We start from the raw sequence: 24,077 nt of genomic DNA, 5'->3' as shown, positions 1-24,077 counted from the left end.
ATTTTAATTTTGTTGCTGCCAACAACTTGTCAGCACTTGTTCGCTTATCATTTTAGAAAGTTTTTACTGCATTAGTGAAGTTGGACAGTTTGTTTGCTTTTAGATGACTTTAGGGGAAGAGTTTTAAACTGTTTATATTAGGACAGCACTTAGGGCTCTTTCAAGTTTTTCTTGTATTGAATGATAGTTCTTCAGAAAGTATTTTGTGAAGAACTCTTTATAATTCATTTTTTTCTTACAAACTGATGTGTGGAGTTGAATTTTTGAAGAGAAGAAAGTATCTGGAATTTTATTTCTTTGAAAGTGTTAATCAAAGGATATTTATTTCCTCTGTAACTATCACTCTGCTGGTTTTGTGTGATGTATGATTTGAGCATTTAAGTTTACCAAGCAACTTCACAGCAATGTTGACATTCCTAGAACTCTAGCAGAATTCATCATAGGCTTAAATAATGTTTTGATATTAAGATTTATCCAGTAGAAATCTATCCTTGAACTTGGACATTTGGAGATACAGAACAGCGGGCAGTCTGAAGCTGATGAACCATCACCTGGGCATAGGCAGCCTTATCCGTGAGATCGATCTCATCCCTAGAGGTTGAGATTTTTCACTCAACCCCCTGGCACAAAGTCCGGGGTAACAACTGCAGTCTAGGCTTGGTCCCAGAAAGGCTTTTCGCTTTACTTTTTGCGCAGACCGGGTCATCTGCAGCTTCGGAAGTCTCAGCAGCACAGCAATCTTGGTGACAGTCAAAGGGAGGACAAATGAGGTGTGCGTGATGCGAGGCTAGGTGGGGTCTGCTTGCTCAAACTAAAGCCTGCGGTTTAGAAGGGGTGGGATGGGTGCAGAAGATTCCTAGAAAGAAAATGAACCTAATAGTATATGAAGATTGGGAACGTCTTTTTTCTTCCCTTTTTAACATTTTCTGATCCTTCTCATCTTTTAAAGTTGTAAAGATAGAGAATGTCCTTATTTTTAGGAACAGTTTCTTAAGTGCTTTCCCCCATATATAATTGCTAAAGCTCTTAGCATATATCTGCATAGTTGATGGAGAGCCACTGTGTGAAGATTCCTAATACTGGCTATCTCAGTGTAAACATCACCAGGTCTTGAGAAGGAAAATGAGATTTTGGGGAAGAAGATAAAGATTTGTAGCCATGCTTTTTTTTTGTTTCTGATCATATTACTCTATCCTGCTTTAATATTAAAATATTAAATGCAAAAAACAATAGTAATTATAGAGTGTTTATGTGAAACAATCTTTAGTATTATATCTAATTCCTTAAAGAAGTATAGTGCACTTTAAATGAACATATACACATTTTTCTAAGAATCCAGTTATACATTTCATAGTGCAAAGGAGATTCAGTATTCATGTTTTCCTGTGAGGAAAACTGGGCCTTTTGGGGTTCCAGTTGTGTCTTTCCTCTCTCCTCCTCTCCTCTGCATCAGTGGCAATATTTCTGCCATAATGTCAAGCTTCGTGGCATGGATGGAGCTCCCAATGGGGCTTTGTCGCAGAGTTTTTCCATGGCCCCATGACACTGGTTGTAGCCTTCCCACCACTTTCCCAGCAGTATTGGTATTCAGGAAATGGTTGCAGATGTCTGATTGTTGCTGGGCTCAAGGAATTGGACTTGTGGAATTTGGGGCCGAGTTCCACAGTCACCCATTGACTGTGACCCGTCATTTGAAATTGTTTCCTCATCACTGAATGGCTGGTGAACTCTGGCTCCAAATGTGAATGCTTTCATTCCCTCAATTATTTGCAGCCTTGTTTGGAAATAGACATCTCCAGGCCCCAGATGACAGGAAGAGCCAGCCGACCCAGTGTCATGTCCTGACCGTGGCTCCCCATCCTGCTGCTTGTTTGACCAGCGGTGCATGCAGTAGCCAGGGGTGGAAAGGTGCCAAAGGGGCTTTCGACTGGGGGAGCTCAGGGATCCCATGCTGCTCCATAACCATGTTTTACTGTTTTAAAGTCTGTAGGATGCATAGGTAGAATCCTGCTTTGTGGTAAGAATCATTGTACTATTGGTTGGTTCATCATCCGTCTGCCAACTTCTATTTGTGCGAAATGCTTGGAATGAATAAAACATTGCCCTGCCTTTAAAGGGTTTACTTCTAAAAGGTGGAAGCCCAACAGCAAAATCTGTCTGATTGACATCACTTGTTGGGTTTGTCCTGCTTTCTAGTGAATGAACGCAAGCACATGCACATGGCTTTACCCATTGTAATCAGTCTGCCTGAGAGAGGAAGGCGGGTACTCCGGCAACATTTTTGCGTCTGCTTCAGTTCATTATAAGGATCCACGATCATACTGCTTTAAATGTGAAAAATTAAACATTTGACTACAACATGGCGATCCCATGCTGACCACTGAAACAGGCGTAAAATGACCTTTGATTGTAAGATTTTTGTTGACTGCTTATTCTAGATATATTTTACGTTGACTTCAGTTTTTGTTGCTGGTATTTATATTATCCCCGAAAGTCAGGAGCTTCACAGTATTTCAACTTCAGTCATCCTTGGAGCTTATTTGTATTTGGATTTCTGACTTAAATAGGAAGAGGGTTACAGTATAGCATTTGATTCCATCATGAACTGGTTTCCATAAGCATTTATAAGGAAGGAAAATAATTGAATATTATAACAAAACCTGTTTTCCCCCCATATTTTAGGGATTTTTTGAAAGTATGTCCTTGGTTTAGATAATATACTAGGCAAAATTTTTAAGTTTCTCCATGCATGAAACTCTATTTCATGCCTAATTTAGAATGGCTAATTTTGATACCAAGATTATGCTCCATTTCATTTGTATTCTTTCATTTTTGTCCTTCCTCCTTAGATTCTGAATTTCACCATTTGTGGATACAGTGCTGATCTCTCTGTTGTTGGTATTTAACTTTTTTTTTTGATTAGTGTAATACACTGTACTGATGTTCAAGGAAAAAAAAAACTATGAAATGCCATTGCATCAAAACTGTGTGATATTTTACAAGCTTCTTTTTCCTGCTCTCCATTTTAGATTTTTATTGCTGTGGTAACAGTGGTGTGGGTATGAGTTACATGGCCGCCATGTCCTTTGGGCCGTGCCTTTAGTACAGGATGGGAAATGGGTGACTAAGGAGTCCTGTATCGCAGTCCTTTGAGCTGTGCACATTCTGCCTGGAACTCCAGCATAAGGGTGTTCACAGTTGCAGTATCACTTATTACAGCTGCAAAGTCTGGCTTAGAAACTGCTGGCACCGTTCACCTTTGCACACTTGTCCAGCTCTTTGCTCTTCCTCTAACCCCAATGGAGATTTGCTAACAGCTCATAGGGATAATTTGGCCCACATAGAGCACATGCTATTTGGCAGCTAATTGAATAGCTGTTTAAATGCTTATCCTGTCTGTTGGCTCTGCTCTGGTGCCCACAGTAACCTTGACAGAGTACAGGACGTGAGATTATTCTTACGCACTTATGTCTGCACAAAAGATTAACAAAGTTTAAAAAAATATGTGGGAGATGGCAAGAACCATATCGATGAAGACGTCATTTCCTTTTTAGCTATTTAATTTCAAAACTCTTGGGATATACGGATTGCTTAAGCATTCCAGTGACATTTGGGAAAGAATGTGTTCTTGTGGTGAAAGCAAGGACTGGGAATTTAAATTGCTGCATTCTATTCCCAGAAACATGCAGGAGTCGCCTGGTGACATGTGGCTTGTCAGCTAAAGCATCGGAATTCCAGTTTTCCTATCTGTGAAATGGACATAAAAGGGACTAACTTCATGTTGGTGAATTGGTTAATATTTTGCTGGGAACCAGTATGCTCTAGTGACCTAGAAAAAAAAAGATGAACACTGGTTCAGGCTGACCTCATTTCTATTTTTGGTTTTAGAGCTGACTCAGTGAGAAACTTGTAGAAATCAGCTAATCTGGCTCTTCGCCTCCATGCATTCCATGATTAAAATGAGAATTATAAAATCTAAAAAAAAAAAAAAATCTTATCTGCACTGGGTCTCATAATGATACTGCCAATATTAACGAAGTCCTAAAAATACCCCACCAAATGCATTAGAAAGCTTTTATGTTGAAGTGCCTTTCACTTTTTCTTCCCATGTCATATTGGTTATTTGGGGATACACAATTCAATTCATTAATTTTTTTAGCCAGCTGTTTGCAGTTCAGTTCAGTTCTATTTTGGGTGGAGTTTTCCCACATCTGAATAAAAGGAAAGAGGTTGATATGATAAGAGGTGCAATATATTGCTGTAGTCAGTATTTTCTGCAGTTGTATCTCATTGTTATTCTTTTAGGTGAATAATGAGTATATTTAAAGCAGCTTTACATTTGATCGAGTGTTGGCCTGAGACTGTTTCTCTTTCCTGGCTGTCACAGGCCTCAGGGGGAAGGAGCCAGCCAGCATTGTGTCAAGTTCTATGCTGAGGGCTCTGGCATTAACAGCATCTCTTCTTTCTCATAGATTCCCTGAATGCTGATGGTCCAAAAGGGTGTGCCAAACTGTAGGGCTTAATTTTCTTTAATTCATTTACTATTTTATCATATCCTCTGTAGCTTGAAATAATCTCCTCTATGTTTATTCACACGCTGCTTCTGGATGCCTGACTTACCCTTCTCATTAAATCTACAATCCATGGAGGCCCAGTGGTTGGAGTCCCAAGTTCAGAACCACATTTCCTCATTTCTTAGAATGCAACAGGTGTTTAATTCACCAGCAAGTGTCAGGACTGGCTGAGAGGTTTGGAAAGAAGGACGACTTTGAAAGTTCTTGCTGTCTCCTTTCATATTTGCAACCATGAAAAACTTTTAAGGAACTTCTGATAATGTGCTATTTTGGGGATAAAAGTTTATGTTATGTACTGTATAGTTTGCCAGTTTATCTTTTACTTTCAACTAATACAGCAGCGAGAAAAGTACTGGGCAGTAAGAAATCCTGCCTAGATCCTCCAAAGAGCCCTCTGCTTTTAAAAGTCAGCTAACAATGGTCACTTAGCCTGGCCACTTTATATTGGAAGATGGCATTAAAGTCCTCATATTGTAAAGGAAATGGGATTTCTTGATTTCTTACCATGATTAGGGATGATTTATATTGGCAATCGAGATACGAATCTTTCTCAAGGAGTGCTGATGTCTATAGAAGAAGTTGTATTTCTAGGATCAAATGTTAACTCCAGGTTCCTCCATGTTCTTGTCCCAGTTGTATTTCTTCTTGATTATTTCTTGTGCTCTTGTGGTCTAGATGTCCATCCTCATCACTGTCAGCTGACATCCAGCCTGAATTTTCTTCCCCCTCCTCTTCACATATTTATTTTGCATTCCTCTTTCAAGGGCCAACTTAATGGCTCAGAATCCCACAAAGTCTTCCTGACCATTCTTTTTTCTTTTGAGATGTATTTCAGCCAAGTGTGTGTATAATAATTATTAATATTAATAATTAATATTAATATATTATAATTATAATTATTATTTTAAAAATAATATTTCCTATCTCTTTTTGTTCCACAAGGGCAGAGACCATAATCAAAGTTTGATCCAATCTTTGCAAAAAAAAAAAATCCCACTTTTTAAAAAATTTTATTTTTAGAGAGAGTAGAAGGGAGAAAGAAAGAGAAACATCAGTGTGTGAGAGAAACATCAATGGGTTGCCTCTTGGCCTGCAACCCAGGCATGTGCCCTGACTGGGAATCGAACCAGTTACCTTTTGGTTCACAGGCTGGTACTCAATCCACTGAGCCACACCAGCCTGGGCCACCCCCCCCCCCCCCAAAAAAATCCTACTTTTTAAAGACACTTCTATGAAAGCCCACCATCAGACTGTTGGTTGCACAGAAAAGCCTCAGCAGCGTGCTGAAACTCACACTATGAGCTTTGCATAAACAGCTCCTAAAGCCATCTACAGCAAAAAAATTCGTTTACGGTCTGCTCACAAAATCTCAGTGCTGGGTCTACTGATACCAAGAAGATTTTACTAATTGACTAAAATTATGATCAATTCAGTAAGAAGAAATCCCCAGCTATCCATTATTTACCTAACAAATTATTTAGCATTTAGAATATAGTATATAGAAAGCATTGTGCCAGGCATCACATTTCCATCCTCAGTTTTAAAAATAGTAGAGAAAAGCCACGTGAAATAAGAGTTCATTTCAGCACCTTTTCTCAGATGCTTACTGTAGTCTGGTGCAGTATTGGATGATGCTGAGAGAAGCTGATTGCTGATTTGTTTCCTCTGTTTCTTTCAACCTGCCTTTTGTTACTCGTTCCTTCCTCCTCCGCAGGGTGAAAGAGGCCTCCCAGGATTACAAGGTGTCATTGGATTTCCAGGAATGCAAGGACCTGAGGGGCCGCAGGGGCCACCTGGACAAAAGGTAAGCTTGATTGGGTGATGGGGGCTGTGAGGGTGTAAATTTGAGATAACCTATATTCTTGTTATAATAAGTGGTATAATGGCTTTTCTGGTTTGTTCTAGGGTGACACTGGAGAACCAGGTCTGCCGGGAACAAAAGGGACAAGGGTGAGTATAATTGTCACTTAAATTGGTAACGACTGTGGGTGGATATGATATAGCAGTGCTTCTCAGGTGAGGTCTCTTTACACCCTTTAAACAACCCTGAGGGGGCTTTCTTCCCTTCCTCTCCTTTCTCTTTGTCCCTGTCCCACTGCCTGTCCTCCCCAGGGCTAGGACAGCGCGCATGGTGGGCCTAGGCACTTAAAGTGAGACATAGCTCATCGTATTTGACCTCTAGTCCTTGCACCTGGTGCTGTGTGTAAGTGGAGCTGCGTCTTGTGATTTGTTTCCTCCCATTTGTCCTTCCTCAGGGATTCCTGTAGACATATTTGAATTTTGGGGAGGGGGCGTGATGGAAAAATGTCTTCATTTTAATGTGAAAGCTGATAATACTTCCAGAGTGACACTTGCTCTTTCTTCTTCATAGTCTTTACTTTCTTTGCTACTCCTGTTCCTGGGGAATGCAAAAATGATGATTTAAAGAAATTTTTTTAATATATATTTTTATTGATTATGCTCTTACAGTTGTCCCTCCCCCCACTTTAGTCCCCTCTGCCCTGCAACCCTTCACCAACATTCCTCCCCACCCTTAGTTCATGTCCATGGGTCTTACATATAAGTTCTTTGGGTTCTGCATTTCTTATACTATTGTTAACCTCTCCCTGTCTATTGTGTACCTACTAGTAAAAATGAAGATCTTTCACAGCAGTTTTAAAAGTAGAAAAATAGAAAGGCACTGTAACATGAACAGTTTATAATGGGAGTGTGACGGTACCTGCGTGTGCATTTGTGCTTGGGGAAGAAGAGAGGGGAGATAATATTGTAACTCCCTGGATTTTGATTAGAAATAATTTAAATAATTTGATTCACACCCCCCATAAGATGATTTATCCCATGCATTCTTCTTCTCTACCATTTGAGATTGTAATGTAAATTTTATATATATATTCACCTAGAAATTACAAAGAATGAAATGAAGGCAGACTTATATATTGTGCATGGGCAGCCTTGATTTTAGAAGGAATTAATAGTCCACTTTAGATGTAGAATTGCTTCTGAAACCCTGGGTGATCTGCCTCCCTGGGGTGGGCCCTCAGCTCCCTCCCTGGCACAATGCCGTCTGCTTATGTGAGGTTCTGAATGCCAGCAAGCAGGGCAGGCACCCTGAGGTGGATGCAGGGGGAGGAAAGGAGGTTCTCAATGCTCATGGAAGTGTTTTCATTTCAATCCTTACAGGGCCCTCCAGGAGTATCGGGCTACCCTGGAAACCCAGGACTCCCGGTATGTATATAAAATGCACCTGGCCCTAGCTGGGTGGATTAGTTGGTTGGAGTGTCATCCTGTACACCAAGAGGTTGTGGGTTTGACTCCCTGTCAGGGCATATAGCTGGGCTGAGGGTTTGATCCCTGGTCAGGGTGTGTACGGGAGGCAACCAATTGTTTCCCTGTCACATCAATGTTTCTCTCTCTCTCTCTCTCTCTCTCTCTCTCTCACCTTTCACTCTCTCTAAAATCAATAAACATATCCTTGTGTGAGGATTAATATAAATAAATAAATAAATACATAAATAAATACATAAATAGATGCACCTGCTTTTTTAAATGAGACGTTCAACGTGAGTGATGGTACCATTAGGTGATTTGTTTATTTTGGCTTTTTCACTTTATTAATTGCAGGGTATTCCTGGACAAGATGGTCCACCAGGTCCCCCAGGTATCCCAGGATGCAACGGGACAAAGGTAAATTTAGAATCGAGACCTTTTCCCCTTTGTGCATGTTCACCTGACTTTGCATATTAAGAAGTCAGGCAAAGTTGTTCTATGAACACTGTTTTAGTGCCGTAATTGCAAAGTTGCTTGTCTTAAAGCTTTCTTTATATAATTAGGAAATACAGTTTTCCTATATTTAATGTCCAAGAATGACATAATCGTGCCTTTCTTTTTTTGTACAATTTTACCCCAAAATTGCTTTAAACACTGTATTTCTTACCTATGATCTATTAGTAAATCAAACAAGAAAACACTGTTCTTAATCCTGTCCCTATTAATTATATTCTCAAATACACTTCTTCTATTGTGAAGTAGCACTCAGCAACATAGATTGTAACAAACAATTTTTAGGAAATGAGTTTCACTAACAAAGAAGGTATCCCTGCTGGGTAGGACATAGTAACATGGGGTGTCTGGAGTTACGTCCCGTTCGCTCTGCCCAGTACCTGTGAATGACTGTCTGCTGTCCCCCCAGGGTGAGCGAGGGCCTCTGGGACCTCCTGGTCTGCCTGGATTCACTGGACATCCTGTGAGTATGAGGTTGTTTAACTCAGAATTCCTTTCTTTAGCTATAATTTCTCTCTTCTCATTCCCTTTTCTTTCCTTTCCTCACCCCCTGCCCCCCGCCACCCCTACTTGTAATTCTAATGATGTTTTGAGAAAAACAAAACTAATAACAACCTTTCCTTTTTCAGGGACCACCTGGCTTACCAGGAATGAAGGTACATTATTTTATTTTATTGGCTTCATTATAGAAGTCTGTTTAAAACAGATGCTGTAAAAATAAATTTACTTTAAGTCACTTTGGTGGGCTGATTACCTATGAACACATTTGTCTAAACTGTGCTACATTAAAAGGGTATATAAGTCATATACACAACTTAAATATTAGAAGCTACACTTTACACACTGGGTAAAATTTCTTAATAGGAAATAAACAGTAATAGGAGGTATGGTGTTATGGTAAATACTAATGGATGTGAGTCTAGTTCAGAGTAATTACGTAGACGTTTCAGGGACGCCCCTTTTACAGAGCCGTGGGACGTATGCACATACAGTGCCACCGAAAAGGACTCAAATTGGTATCATACCTAATCGATATGGTTTAAGTATAGGCCTTTTTCCATGTGATCTGTAATCTGTAGTCACTCTTATGAATTTCATAATTATGGCCGGAAAATCCCCATTTGCCTTAGGTTACATCCTGGATGTTACGGCCTCTGCATTCAGGTTGTCTCCCCCAGTACTTCCCTCAAGTTGTCTTCGTTCAATACACAGCATTTAAGTTGTGTATTGGCTTGATTCAAAGCCAATCCATGGCCCTTCTCAGCTTGATTTTCCCAATATGTCTAGGTGGGGCCTAGGACCCTCTGTGCATGGTGAGCAAGGAAGCCTTGAGTCCCTCTCTGCCACGGCACCCAATTCCATCCTTCTGTCATTCAAGGAAACTTTCTTCATCCATCCTTATGGGTACCTAGTAAAAGGCCTGGCAGATATACTCTTGCTGATCAACTCACTGTTGCCTTCTTGCCATAAAGCAGGGTGTCCCAGGGGGTCTGCCCCCAGGCACGTTGGCCTGGGTTCTCTCCTGCTCTCTTGGCTCAGTTATTCTTGCTCGCCCACACCCAGCCTGGTGTTCCATAGGCAGCACTGGCCAACTTCCAAAGCGGACCTTCCCACTTCCCTCCTAAACTCGTCTCTGTGTACTTAGCTAATTAGGGCAAGGATGCCACCTAGGCATCCAGCCAGGAACCCAGGAGGCATTCACAGTGGCTGCAGATTCTTCATCCATGTTTGCTCAGAGAATTAAAAGTGTCAGCGAGGCCATTCATGAACACGGCCCGGTGCCAGCTGCCCCAGCACTCATCACTGTGAACTGGGGAGCAAAGACAGGAGAACTCAGCTCCTGAGGAACTCCTCAAATTTTATAGAGATGAGCCTTTTAAAGTCTTTCCCAGGCAGGTCTTGGTGGCTCTTACCGACCTGTACTTGAAGTGAGCGCTCCCTGTGCAGTGGAACAGTTCAGCTGGGGTAGGGGGTGGGCGAGGGATGCTTCCAGTATTTCAGCAACTACTCTAGAGACGAGATTGAGCAAGATTGAGCGTTCCCTGTGTCCCTGTGTTTAAGGACACCTAAGAAATAGTATCCTCATGAGAGCCCATGTTTTAGTCAGGGTTCTGCAGAGATACAGAACCAATAGAAAGTGTGTGTGTGTGTGTGTACATATGTATACACACATAGACATATATATAACACATATACATAAATACGTAATGACAGGAAGATAAATAGAGTGAGGAAGTTCATAGTCTGCAGGGCAGGATGGCATGCTGGAGACCCGAAGAAGGGCTGATGTTGCAGTTCCAATTTGAAGGCTGTTGTAGGCTTCAAATTGTTGAAGGCTTTTTCTTGGGAGTTTGTCCTTTTTTTCTCCTAATGCTTTCATCTGATTGGATGAAGCCCACCTCCATTATGGAGGCTAATCTGCTTTACTCAAAGTCTTCTGATTTAAATGTTAGTGTCATCATAGAAGTAGCTTCACATTCAAGCAAATATCTGGGTACTGTGGCGCTACAAGGTTAACATGTGACATTTACCATTATACCCATCTTTTATAAAAATGCTCATCTTGAAATGCTTTTCTTGAAATACAGTGCGTGTTTTGTGAGAAGAACCTGTGGTCACACAGTCTTTCAACCAGAACCTGGGTCCCAGTCTCGTATTTCTCTTTGTCTGTGTGGGACAGTCACATGGCAGTGTCCTAGGTCCTCTCACGTAGCTGTCTAGACATTCAGTCCTGCTTGCAGCCGAGCTGACTGCAGTGCTGAACGCTGGTCATTAAGATAGTAGCATGAATGGGGAGATGGCCGATCTATATATTTCAAGCTTAGAGAGCGTCTAAACCTCAGACTTGGGCTAGTTCCATACCAGTAACGCATGCCTAACATTTGATAGATTTTAAGTTTCTCTACATAAACATCAGTATTTGTGACTTTGTCTTACTTTTCATCCCATAGGGGGATCCTGGTGAGATACTTGGCCATGTGCCAGGGACACTGTTGAAAGGTGAAAGAGGATTTCCTGGACCCCCAGGAACACCAGTAAGCATTTGCTAAACAGCTGTAATCACATGCTGAGTGTCCCTCTGGTTTGCATTTTAATTCTTTCCTTTCTGAATACTTTATAGGGTATACCAGGATTGCCAGGGGTACAAGGTCCTGTTGGCCCTCCAGGATTTATTGGACCACCAGTAAGTTTGGGGGGCTATTTCTCTGAGGCAGTCATTCAAAGAACAACTATATTGAGGTGTGAAAATAAATAAAATTTAATAAAACTTTACGTAGCGGTGATCTCCCTTAATTGGGATTGGGAGAATGAATTTCTTTCTTGTGAAAATATTTGGCTGGTACTTATGGTGCACATATTCCCAGAGCTGTGGGAACAGGATAATAATAGCACTGCATGCCAGGGCATCCCGAAACAAACAACACCTTCATTACTTGAGGGGCTGGGTGGGCACCAGTGATCAATGGCCTGAAGAGGCCAAGTTCACGATGGACAAAACAGGCTCAGCCCTGGAGATGGACTTGTAGAAATAGAGTCATACCAGAGAGTCTGCTCTGTTGAGGGCTGTGGACACAGACCAGGTGGTGGCATAGAAGCTGCGCTGTGTTGTAAAGACTTTGCAAACCGAGTCCCCAGAGGTAACATCTCGGGAGGCTCTGCGCTGTCGCTGGCCTTCACAGCTGATAATTTACAATAGAAGGAGGACATCATCTGCTCACACACACATTTTTGGGATCATGAGAGAGTTAATATTAACAAGACTTAATTGTGGAATGCCACATTTACTGGGAATGAATAATGCACTTGACTTTGTTATTCTCACACCAGCTTGCCTGAGAGTCCTGAGATTTTCAGGCTTATCTTTTAAATTGACTCTTTTTGAGGGTGGGTAAAATTCAGCAACTCTTCTTATACCCATTCCTGCAACTGTAACCTCTTTTACAATATGTTCTTATATATAAATGAACTCATTTTTATGAGTAAAGAATGACTAGTAACAGATGGTTATATACATAATGATTATTTTTTCATTTTTAAATGATGATAGAAAGCATTCTGAAATTTTGTTGCAAACACAGGTTTTTTGACTTCTCTACAGTTTACTTGCTTGAAGAAATCCTTCAGCTTTTTAAGATAAAAAACTATATGTGAGTTAGACAAACATCATTTCCAAACTGGAAACTCTAGCCTCATAGAGAATGTGGCTGGTGATTTCATCCACTTTCTGTTAGCCTGGCATGATCTTAGATTAGCAGATTCTGCAGGGCAATGCCAAAGATTTTGAAGTATTTACATCCCTGTTAATAATCATACAGGACTAGTTTCTTGTTACTTTCAAAGTTTTTCTGTTTTGGAGCACAGAAAAAAAGAATTAAATATTTAACAAATAAGTTACCATGTTAACCATAGGATCTTAACATCATTTCTGTGCAAAGAAGCAGTTAAAGCTTTCCAGGGTTGTGAATTGTTTTTAATTAAAATCCTTCCTCTCATAGGGTCCCCCAGGCCCTCCTGGCCCTCCAGGTGAAAAGGTAAAGATTTTTGTCATTTGCTTTTCTTTGGCATTAGTATAAGACTATGATGAAATTGCCGTAACTCGTTCTTTAAGTCTCTGTTAAAAGCTTTGGAACCGCTGGAGATGGAAGAGGGTATAGTGAGGAGAAATGGTAATGGAGAAATAAAAATTTAAATTAAAAATAAAAAAAAACTTTTGGAAAACTATAACTTCTTTATCTGTCTCTATATTTCAAATCTGTCTGTCCACCTATTCTTCTATTCATCCCTCTATCTAACCTCTCTACTGGTCAAGGGGTTGTTCTGTCCATCCATGGAGCTTTTTTTTTTCTGTCTGTCAGCCCCTTAGTCATTATGTTTCTCTTCTTTTTTTTAAAGCATGAGTTTAAAAACCTTAATAAAAAGTTTATTAATAAAATATATTTGTTTTTCAATAATACTTTAAAAAACATTTTTCTTGATGTTAAATGCAATGTGATCACAACTTTCTTGAAAATCTTAAGGTAATTGTGGAATGAAGGTATTGCCTTAAATCTATCTTATTGCATTTAATGTGATATTTGTTAGATAATTTTGGGGAAAATAGATGACTCTAATAATGGAAGCCTAATTTTCACTCAACAGGGGCAAATGGGCTTAAGTTTTCAAGGACCAAAAGGTGACAAGGTGAGTACACATTGCTTCAGCATGTTTTCATGTTTAAAACCATAGTTCTAAACACGATAGAGTTTCTGCCCCGACCTCTCTTGAGCCCTTACACCATTGTTACTCTTCTCTGCACATTTTTGAGTTTGTTAGTGTTTTTTTTAAAAAATGCACGGCTAAAATTCACTCAAGTGCTCTGTGTGTGATCTGACCACAATGCAGGGAAACAATGAGGGCATTAGTTCCAGTTTTCTGTACATACAGTTCAATCAAAATGTTCTCAGGCGGTGATAAAACCAGACCTAGACTTTATTAGAAAAGAGTCCAGTTTAGGACTTGACTACAAAGGCAAAGGCCATCATACCAAAACTGGGAGGAAATGAGCCCCAGAGGAAGGCACAGACCAGAGCAGGCAACCTCATCTTGGGAAGTAGGGAGACCAGCAGCGGGTCCCTGATCATCTGGTCTTCTCTCCACCAGTTCCCCCAAATCATGCCAGTGAAATGGGCTCTAGCCAAGTGGGGATTCTTGGAATTACAGCAGCGCCTGCCCCAGAGCCAAGCTTCTTTTCTGGGGATGTTAGGCCTTTGTGGACAAAGACCACCAGAGGGCTCCAGGTCAGCCAGGGTCTGGCCAGGTGTGGGCTGAGCAGTTGGCCTCTGCTTTCCACTCTAAATTTTGGCCCAGTCTTTTAATAAACCTCACAGCAAAGTAACCCTACAATTTATGCCGTTGAATTTTTTGGACCTCATTCATTGTGTGATAACTGAGACTCACTGTACTTCCAGTTGTATCCAGCAGTTCGGGTGCCGGAGGAAGATAATGCATGATGGTTCTTGTGTTATTGGTTTACCCAAAGATACCTCCTTTCTTCCCAGACTCTATTAGGCAGTTTGTGTCTCTTCCAGGCCATCAAAATGCAACTGGACAAGTATATATGCATGTACTTGTATATATGTGCCATTTTATACTCTTTGAATATGTATGCATGGTCTATAGATACATGCATTCACAGATGTGTCCTATAGATGATCAGGTTCCATTGTTATTACCTGAGACAGTGGCTTTCCTGATCCCTGAAAGGGGAAAGTCTCCTTGCTTTTTATGCTAATTGTGCCGTCTTCCTACTGAAACAATGTTCTGCTATGGCAAGGATAGGTTAGAAAAGAGTATAACAACACTTTCAAAATAGATGTTTTATTTTAGACTCCTCCCCTGCATTTTTCTTCTCTCAATAATTATTTTCTGCCTAACTAGTTCCTAATTTTTGCATCTACAGGGTGATCAAGGGGTCAGTGGACCTCCAGGAGTGCCAGGACAAGCTCAAGTTAAAGAGAAAGGGGACTATGCCACTAAAGGAGAGAAGGTATGAAATGACTTTGTCCACTGGGTGCTGTCTTGCTAATTTTGGACAAATTCCAAGGGCTAAAGAGAAACCACGTCAAAATTCAGTTTCTCCAGCTGCATTCACACCTGACCTGGAAAACATTTATGAACTATCCATCATGTAAAATATGAGCATCTGAGAGCAGAGGCAGCTGGTTACTGGGTAGGAGCAAAACTGCTTTGAGGCTGACTTGCCTACGTGAGGGCTTCTTAAATGCACCTCATTTGAGGATGGGCTGGATCAGTAGAAGGGAGAGCAGCTGAGGGTAGAAGTACGTTTCAGTTGCTATGGATCGCAGCCCTTCTTAACTCTGTAACCCAGTCGATGCGAGGACTTGAATGCTGGAGACCAGTGTGAATTTCTTTGTTAATATATCAGAAAAAGGTTCTTTTTTCCTTTCACATGTTCAATGTCCCATATAAAAGTGATGTGGTATAGCTGTTAGTACTGATATTTCCCTCTCTCTCTAAAATTCTTTTAGGGTCAAAAAGGTGAACCTGGAGTTCAGGTAAGTGCTATATTCTTGTTTATCATTATTATTTTATGTGAAAGACCATAAGGTATTGGATTTAAGTTACAAGCTTATTTCACCTTCAGTGTAACATTTACTTAATCTCTTTCTCTTTTTTTTTTAAGGGAATTACAGGGTTTGGAGAGAAAGGTGAACCTGGAAAACAAGGACCTCGAGTAAGTGCTTTTAAAAATCCTTTTATTCCTTATCGTAAAATTGTTTTCCTTTCATTCCTAGAATCACAGGTTCAGGGATACAGAAGAATGGAAGAAACTGGTAGGGTTTTCTGGTTCCTCCCTGTCCTCCCCTGAAGGGCTTTTCTGAAGCCCCTGGGAGTAGAAATGAGGTCAGCTGTTGCCACTTGAAAAACTCCCAGGAGGCTGAGGCCCTTTGTTATTCACACACCCCAGGGCAGCCTGGCGTAGGGTGGGGTGCTCTTTGAAGAGCTGCCCACCTGTTGGTTTCTCACTGAAGGCCACCATCCACTTGCTCAGAGCCCTGGATCGGCAGGTGCACATCCTGGGACAGAGACGCTCAGATACTTCTCCCCCGCAATCCTGGTGAAAGGAGACCCACCCAGCTTCCAGTAGCTTGAGCATTTTTTAATCTTTCCCCTGAAATAATGCAGGAAACCTCCACTAAAATCAGTTATCTAGTGTTAGTTATCTTCTCTGGTGTTAGCTATGCTGCCAAATGCAATGGGTGCCTTAGAAGGAGATTCGGAACTAATCAGACTCCATTTTTTTAAAAATCAAAAAGTCCTCTTCTATTTACAGAAGTTTCCTATGAAAGATGAAATATGAACTTGTATTGAAATCAGAGCCTTGGTATTATAGCATGATTATTTATGAAATACTAATGGTTAAATCTTGATTGTATAGGGAAAACCTGGAAAAGATGGTGAAAAAGGAGAAAAAGGGAGTCTAGTAAGTATTTCTCTGTGATTTTTTTTTTAAAGCAATCTGTTGCGTTCACCAGCTTACGATTGTTCTTGCCTCCTCTGATTCCTTCTAGGGGTTCCCCGGCGACTTGGGGTTGCCAGGACTCCCGGGCCGAGAGGGTTTTAAGGTAAATGGTGGCACTATTGTCAGTTTTTACCTTCATTTTGTGGGTCAACTCAGAAGATTTTACTAGAATAAAGGACTATGGACTCCCAAGGAATTACAATTGTTTATATTCTGCATGAGCAAAAACATAATTTAACTTAGTGCTTTTATTTGTGTGCATAAATTTTTTTAAATGAAATGTTTCATTCAAATTTTTAAGTCTTTTTTTTGGTGGTCGATTTTTTCCTGATTATCAACCACCAGAAAATGCAGAAGGATATTGTGAAGAAAAGGAAGCTTATTTGATTTTTCTTTTACCCACTCAGAGTTAACAATCGTCCTATGTGCACACATGCGCATGTGCTTTGAAAAAAATGATACTCCATCGCACATCCTGCCTTTTCACTTAATGATATAAAGTGGACATATTTCCATGACCATAAATATAGTTATACGTGAACACTTTTACTGTCCATGCCTTTTACTGCATGGCATTTAAACCACTCTCACATTTTTATGATTGCTAGTAGTTTTGTTCACTAGTCTGATCATTTCCCTCTTATAGGTTCCTAAAAATGTAACGTTGGGGTCAACTTTTAGACTCTTTTTTTGGAAGCTTTTGCCATGTGCCCCAAATTGTTCCAGAAAAGCACTTCTCTCAGCTCAGGGCCCTCTTATTTGGCAACTTCTCATTATCAAACTTTAAAGAATACTTCTCAATTTGATAGACAGAAAAAAAATCAGTATTTATTGTTTTCTTTTAATCATGAGAATATGTATTGTACATTTCTACTAAAATAAGAAATACTCTTGACCTTTGAGCAACATGGGTTTGAAATGCATGGGTATACTGGCAAGTGGATTTTTTTCCCCAAAAAATACATACAGAACTGTAAAAGTACTTTCTCTTCCTTGTGATTTTCTTAATATTTCCTTTCTCTAGCTTACTTCATATTGTAACAATATAGTATTTAATACATGCCACATACAAAATACTTGCTAATTTACTTTATGTTATTGGTAAGGCTTTTGTTCAACAGTAGGCTTTTAGTAGGTTTCCGGGGAGTCAAAGTTCTACATGGATTCTCGACTGTGTGGGGTCGGTGCCCCTAAGCCCTGCGTCGCCCAAGGGTTGGCTGGCATTTTGAAATGTTTGTTTCGAACAGTGAGTGCTAAACTGGAGAGAGGACCTCAGGGTATGTTTATCAAAGCTAGGGACTATCAAATCTTTTACTAAGACTAGCATTTTTTGAGAAAGTAAAATCTTATAGAATTTAAAAGGTAAATATGTTTAGAATATGTTAGCTATTTTGTAAATTTCACAGATATTTCTAAATTTCTCCTCATATGTATGAAAACCAAAACACCCAATTCTGGTTTAAAGCCTCAGTTTAATGTATTAGTTTAAAAAGGAAAAATGTACACTAATGAAATAATGGCGTATCTTAGGACTCTTAAAAGTATTATTATGATACTTATGTAAGAACAATATGTAAAAGGGTTTTTCATCTCATATGGGTTAAATTAAACCTCAGAGTGATCAGAATTTATCTACCGATGTTTTCAAGTAATGTTAGATTTTAAGGGGAAAGAAAAACCCATAAATATCCTTTACTATGACTTCCAGTGCAGATTTGGACATTCTTACACCTAAAAACTTCAAATCAAGTGATTTTTCAAGAAAATATACTAGGAAATTATAAGCTTTCATATAATTTTATTTCATTTATTTTCATTTAATTGAAAACCACTGTGTACTAAATCATTTTACAGATGAGTCTGTTAAAGTTCTCTGAGGGACCATGCAGTAAACAGAACAAAAATTGTGAGCTCGTTTGTAATGGGACTAATTAGCCTCGCATTTATGCTGTGTAGAAATCTTTATCCTTGTATGTCACACTTCTGTAAAGCAAAATGAAATGTATTTGCTTGTGTTGTAATTGTTACAGAGCACTTTAAACTAACCATAGTGTGAGATACTAAGGAGAGGAAAATAATTTTAATGTACAGTGGGCGCAGTCTGTTTTTCCAGGAAAAATAAAGTTTAACTGCTTTCTGCAAGGTGCTCTTTAGTTAAAGAATACAATGTAGGTAAAAAATGCTAAAGTTGTTTTTTTCTTTTGTAGGGAGACAAAGGTGATGCAGGTCCTCCTGGCCCACCTGGAACTGTGAGTAAGAGTAATGCCTGCTGGTGTGTGAGAGTGTTTGCGAGGAAGAGAGGAAAAGAGATGGGACCAAACAGTTGCATGTGCCACGTGCTCCACACCATTCCCAGAATTACATTTTCCTGTAAAACAGCTGCATATAATCTGAAACAATAATTTTTTATTTTGTATTGTGTGGTTTGGCTCTTACTTTTTATCAAATTTTGATAATTTCTGCATGTCCCTGACCACCGAAAATGAAAAGATTTACATGTGGATAAAAATAGTAACAACACACCCTGAAACTTTTTTGGTTCAAATGGTCCATTAAGGACAATGTTAATAAAAAGACAAAACATCCGTAATTCGACTGTTCTAAACAAAACAATTTTTATTTTTGCAAATAACATTTTGTTCCTTGTCTTTATGCATACTTTTACATACATGTAATTAATGTATGTAACTTTTTTCTTTAAAAAGAGCATTCTTCATGCTATCAAGTTATCTTTGAGAAATTATTTTTAGTATCTTGTCAGTGTTTGTGTTATGATTATTTTAACCATTTTGACCTGAAGTTTTTCTAAAACAATGAAAATCTTATGTTACTGTTTTCTTGTTTGCTGCGATTCTTGCACTCTGATGATGAATGATTGTGTGTGCCATTGTGTGTGTGAGGAGAATGTGTGTGTGAAAAAGTGTTGGGGGGGGTGTTTGAGTTATTTTTCCTTTATTTATGTTTCCAGGAATAGGATTATTGGATCAACTTATAAAAACCTTCTTATTGCTTTTAATGCATCCATGTATACTTACGATTCCATTTTCCATATTTGTGCTCCAGCAGTAGTGTTCAAATAACCTGTTTTTACCTTAACCTCATCAGCAGATTTTAATACTATCCAGTCATTTAATTGCATCAAAGGAATTACATTTTAAGGGTAATAATGCAATATTTGACTTGGTCATTTTCCTTGAATTTTAGTAATTTAGAATTGAGTGAAGAAGTTCCCTCTTTTTTAATGAGGCCAAAGTGCACTATTTTACCCCTCTCCTTAGGGCCTTAAGGAAGTCCCCACTTTGGACCATTTAATAAAAAAAAGAAAGCAGAAAACCTCTCCCAGTAAAATTTTTGAGTGTTCTGTTACATGTTGCTTGAGGAAATGTAAAAGTGTTCTGAAAGCACTCTTTAAAGTAGAATATTCATTTTATGGCTTGTATGGACATTTAGAAATTCCAAACCTAAACCTCAGAATTAATGTTTTTCTAGCTTTACCTCGTTGGTAAAGCTCTGGCCAGGCAAATTGTCACAAAAGGAAGTGGAGCTTCCTGGTGAAGTTCTCTGCAAGGAGGGCATTATGTAATAGTTACTTTGTGTGTTTTTGACTCTCCCTCCCTTGCTGCTAATTCTTGTTTTTCACATTTCATGAAATTAAAAAAAAACCTGTTAGTTTCTTTATCTCTACTGTTGTACCATACAGCACCAGCCATTCCCTTACCCCATGATGATCTCGTGTTATCTAATGCAGGTTGTCGGCCCAGCACCCATTGGAGAAAAAGGCGAAAAGGGGTACCCAGGGTCTCCCGGGTCGAGAGGAGAGCCAGGCCTGAAAGGCAAGTTCCTTTCCTTTTTCTTTCCCTCCTTCTCTCTTTCCTCCTCCCCTCCCCTGTCTTTCTCTCATCCTTTGTTTCTCTTTCTTCCGTCGTGACACGCACTCATTCACATCCTGAAGCTGTCTGCAGCCTTGCAGGACCGTGTGGTGACTGTGTCTTATTTGAGCTCGTGTTTTGTTGTCACATTGTCTGTCCAGGGATCCTTCTCATGGCATCTCTGTAGCTTCAGGGGCATTGCATTTCCCCATGTTCAGTCTTCCTTATTCCGCTCGACAATGGGCACTCAGGAACACAGAAATATAAACCATAAATCACAGGTGGCCCAGTCACAGTTTGTCCAACTCTTTTTCTCTTTTTTAGGTTTCCCAGGATTACCAGGCCAGCCAGGCCCCCCGGGTGAGCATCTTTAACTGATTTTTAAAGAATACTTGTAAAACTTCCTTGTGGTTTATATTCTGAACATAGTTATCGAGTACATTGGACATTTGAATAAAAGGGCTAACAGTTTTGTCACACATTTTTCTATAACTGTTATGAAAGCAACATGTGTTCATAGGAAAAGTATATATTTTGTAAGGTACAGGTTAGCATGTGGTTATAAACATTTTTTTTATATCTCTCATCAAGTCACATCTACTCTCCCTGTCTCTGATCTTTGCCTTAAAGTTAATCTGTAGGAAGCATTTGACTGTTAGCATTTATATGGTAAGAATCCTGCCAATTTAATTTTTTACTTGTCTAAGCATTCACTTTTTAGTGATGGTCATTAGTCATTTTACCTTGAACAAAGTTAAGATAATTAGTTTGTGCTGTTGACACTTAACTTCTGATTATTTAGATGAGATTTTGTTCTGGTTTCAGGCGTCTCGATACCCGGGCAGCCTGGTGTTCCTGGCTACCCTGGTGAAAGGGGAGAAAAAGGTGACCAAGGACTTCCAGGGGTGTCCTTGCCAGGACCAAGTGGAAGAGATGGACTCCAGGGCCCTCCTGGGCCCCCCGGACTTCCTGGACGGCCAGGCCACACGAGTAAGTTCCCTCTGGGGCCATTTCAGGTGGTGTTGCGTCAAGACAGGATGCCAGGGCAGAGCTAGCCCAGGTCTTTGAGGGTACTCCAGAGTTCTCAGTACAAAGACTGCTGTGTCCAGTGATTAATGAATTATTTACATCTCACTTAGGTGTCTTTGCAAAATTAGCCATGCTACAGAAAGGAATAGTAAAAAATAAACAACCCATAAAGTTAGTTTAAATGAATAAGAAATATTTTAGCCAGCTCTGAGTCTCCTGGTATCTAAAGCTGAAAAGCAAACCAGTTGAGTAGTACAGTTCTTACTGAAAATGGAATGTATTCTAGTTTATCTAGAGTCACAAACTAATACTGAGGCGCACACACACGAAGAAGGGGTTGTGTGGCTACAGACTGGACAATCTATGTGGTAACATAATGAAAGACTTCAAATTTGCAAGGTACTTTGCGTGGATTTTTCTTACAACAGCCCTTCATCAAGGCTAAGCACAGAATATTGAACTCTTGGTTCAGTTAGGGGGGTCCTATGATCCCAAAGTAATACCAGTGCAAAATATAAGAAAATGTCAGAGGATTTAAGTTAACAGTGCCAATGGGAATAAGTTCAGGTTTTCAAAGCAGGTCATACTAATCCTCTGAGGGGTGGGCGATGGAAGATAGGTTTGTACGCCTTAAGTTCCAGGTGGTTTATTTGCTGGAATTCAAACATGTCTTTGAGAAAGGGTGTTCTCACAGATGAGGCCCCATATGGACCGGATGGAACAGTTGGTTCCAGATTTGAAGCTTCACTGCAAATGGCTCAGCATGAATTTCCTTTGACCTGTTGCTAATAGGAGGATAGGATGGATCATCTCTGACTTACAGAGGCTTCCTGCTCCCCCTCTTCAGGAGTTAGTGAAATGTGGAGAATGAAGATGAAATATTGAAATCATACTGGCACTCAGTCCAGAGTCACTTTTGTTCTGTGTGTCTGAGAGAAAGTTGAGCATCAAAAGGGCCTTTGGCTCACTTATTCATTCAACAAGCATTGGAGTGCCCGCAAAAGGCCAGGGGGGATCATGACAAAACCCACAAAGCTCTCCTGCCCTCTTGAAGCATGCGTTCTATGGGGGAATGCAAATCAAATAAATCAGTACATTCTACAGTATGTAGGAGATGGTAAGTGCAGCATAAAAATAAGCAAAGAAAGACGACGTGGCATCCTAGGGGTGGGCGGGTCGGTGGGTCGGTGGGTCATAGGGCTGTAACTTTTAATAGTGATTGGCAAAGGACGGGAAGCTGGTGAGGGAGCCATGAGGAAATCTGGGACCTTTTTTTCTTTTTCTTTTTGTAATTGTGCTGGCACTGAAATATAAACAAATTTCATATACCGGTATGAAATTTCCACTACTGTTAATTGAGTAGCATGTGCTGGCTGAACACATTATATCTACCCTGCTAATTTTCTAGGTTGCCCTTTCTTGTCTGTGTAAATTAAGTGACTCACAGTCATAGAGCATTAATAGATAATTTATAAATGAGATTTTTATTCAGATTTGCAGTGTATATTGAAGAGGCTACATCTTAAAACTAATTGCCACCTTGGGACCTGTCAATCGCTCATTAACCACGCAATGCAGAGATTTCTACTCTCTAATTCTGCCCCTGTGTTCTCGTCCCATGCGGGGGCAGCCAGCCCTCAGCCACCTGTGGCTCTGGAGGGCCTTGCCAAGCAGGCAGTGTAAATGTCAAATCTGAACTTGAATTGTAGAACTCCTCGGAAATAATCATTACATTCTTGTTTTAGATTTAAAATTGTTTTAAGTTGGTTTTGCTGAGGGTGGAAAGTTGCTTTCTTACCAGGGATGTGAAGGGATTCTGCTTGAGATGAGGCTGGCAAGAGGTGTGTTCTGGAAAAGAAAAATAATGATTTTATGTCGGTCAGCATTCGTGAGGCTACATATCCGGAATCAAGGAGTTCATATACCCCAGTCTTGTAGGTCTGGGAATGCCAGTTCTCAACAGTCACGACATTTAGTAACTGCATTTGGAAGCATAAAAATGGACTCCACTTTGCTCAAGACCAGTGGGGTCAACAAGCCAGGTGGGAAAGGAGCCAGCAGGAGCCAGTGGACCTGAGACAGAGTTATCTCCTCAGGTCTCCTTATGCCTAAGTTTTGCCAAGAGAAGCTCCCAGGAAAAAATAGGAGCAACCAACCAACAAACACAGCCCCAGCCCTGGCTAGCGTCTTGATTAGGGTGCCATCCCATACACCTAAAGGCTGAGAGTTCCCATTCCCAGTCAGGGCACAAACCTAGGTTGCGGGTACGGGAGACAACCAATCGATGTTTCTCTGTCACATCAATGTCTGATTTTCTCTCTCTCATCAATAAACCTATCCTTGGGTGAGAATTAAAAAAAAAAAAAATAAAAGGTCCAGAATGCTTTCTTCCTGGACTTTCATTCTTAGACATTGGAAACTAACTTTTTCCTCTGAGTTCTAAACAAGTCCTAAAATAGGGAGGTTTGGGCCCTTTTTTAGGTCTTCCTGTTTGGGAGAGTCACCACAGAAAGCGGGGTGACTTCTGGGCCTCTCTCTTGGTCCTTTTTCCTGATGAGAAATCAGTGTGGGGGGGAGTGGGGTGGAGAGAGGCAGGAGCTCTAGCGCATGAATGTTTGGACTAGTCAGGATGGAATGCTCTGGCATAAGCTACTCTGTCATTTGTCCTCAAAGATATTGAGGAAGGAAATTTCAGTTGTCATGGTGTGGATCTGAACCCACAACAGATCGTGTTTGAATTACTGCAGTTCATTTTCATGCTGCTTCACATAAGTGATGCTCAGACCTAAATAGGAACAATCA

The 24,077-nt window shown here is 40.2% G+C and overlaps 1 protein-coding gene across 1 annotated transcript in view; it reads left to right on the top strand.

Moving 5' to 3' along the window:
* Nucleotides 1-24,077, top strand: part of COL4A1 (collagen type IV alpha 1 chain) — a 148,813-nt gene that overhangs the window by 79,253 nt on the left and 45,483 nt on the right. The window contains exons 3-21 of the mRNA XM_054574394.1: nt 6,289-6,378; nt 6,480-6,524; nt 7,755-7,799; nt 8,196-8,258; nt 8,764-8,817; nt 8,984-9,010; nt 11,306-11,389; nt 11,476-11,538; nt 12,851-12,886; nt 13,494-13,535; nt 14,794-14,880; nt 15,383-15,409; nt 15,538-15,588; nt 16,294-16,338; nt 16,427-16,480; nt 18,585-18,626; nt 20,126-20,210; nt 20,571-20,606; nt 21,072-21,236. Of these exons, the coding sequence (XP_054430369.1) occupies nt 6,289-6,378; nt 6,480-6,524; nt 7,755-7,799; nt 8,196-8,258; nt 8,764-8,817; nt 8,984-9,010; nt 11,306-11,389; nt 11,476-11,538; nt 12,851-12,886; nt 13,494-13,535; nt 14,794-14,880; nt 15,383-15,409; nt 15,538-15,588; nt 16,294-16,338; nt 16,427-16,480; nt 18,585-18,626; nt 20,126-20,210; nt 20,571-20,606; nt 21,072-21,236 (1,141 nt within the window). The remainder of the gene's footprint in view (nt 1-6,288; nt 6,379-6,479; nt 6,525-7,754; nt 7,800-8,195; nt 8,259-8,763; nt 8,818-8,983; nt 9,011-11,305; nt 11,390-11,475; nt 11,539-12,850; nt 12,887-13,493; nt 13,536-14,793; nt 14,881-15,382; nt 15,410-15,537; nt 15,589-16,293; nt 16,339-16,426; nt 16,481-18,584; nt 18,627-20,125; nt 20,211-20,570; nt 20,607-21,071; nt 21,237-24,077) is intronic.

This window comes from Pteronotus mesoamericanus, unplaced genomic scaffold, assembly GCF_021234165.1.
Source record: "Pteronotus mesoamericanus isolate MK-2021 breed Mesoamerican mustached bat unplaced genomic scaffold, CSHL_Meso_final contig_26, whole genome shotgun sequence".
NCBI lineage: Eukaryota > Metazoa > Chordata > Mammalia > Chiroptera > Mormoopidae > Pteronotus > Pteronotus mesoamericanus.
The sequence above is the reverse complement of the archived record's forward strand: the minus strand, read 5'-3'. Positions and strand labels throughout refer to the sequence as shown.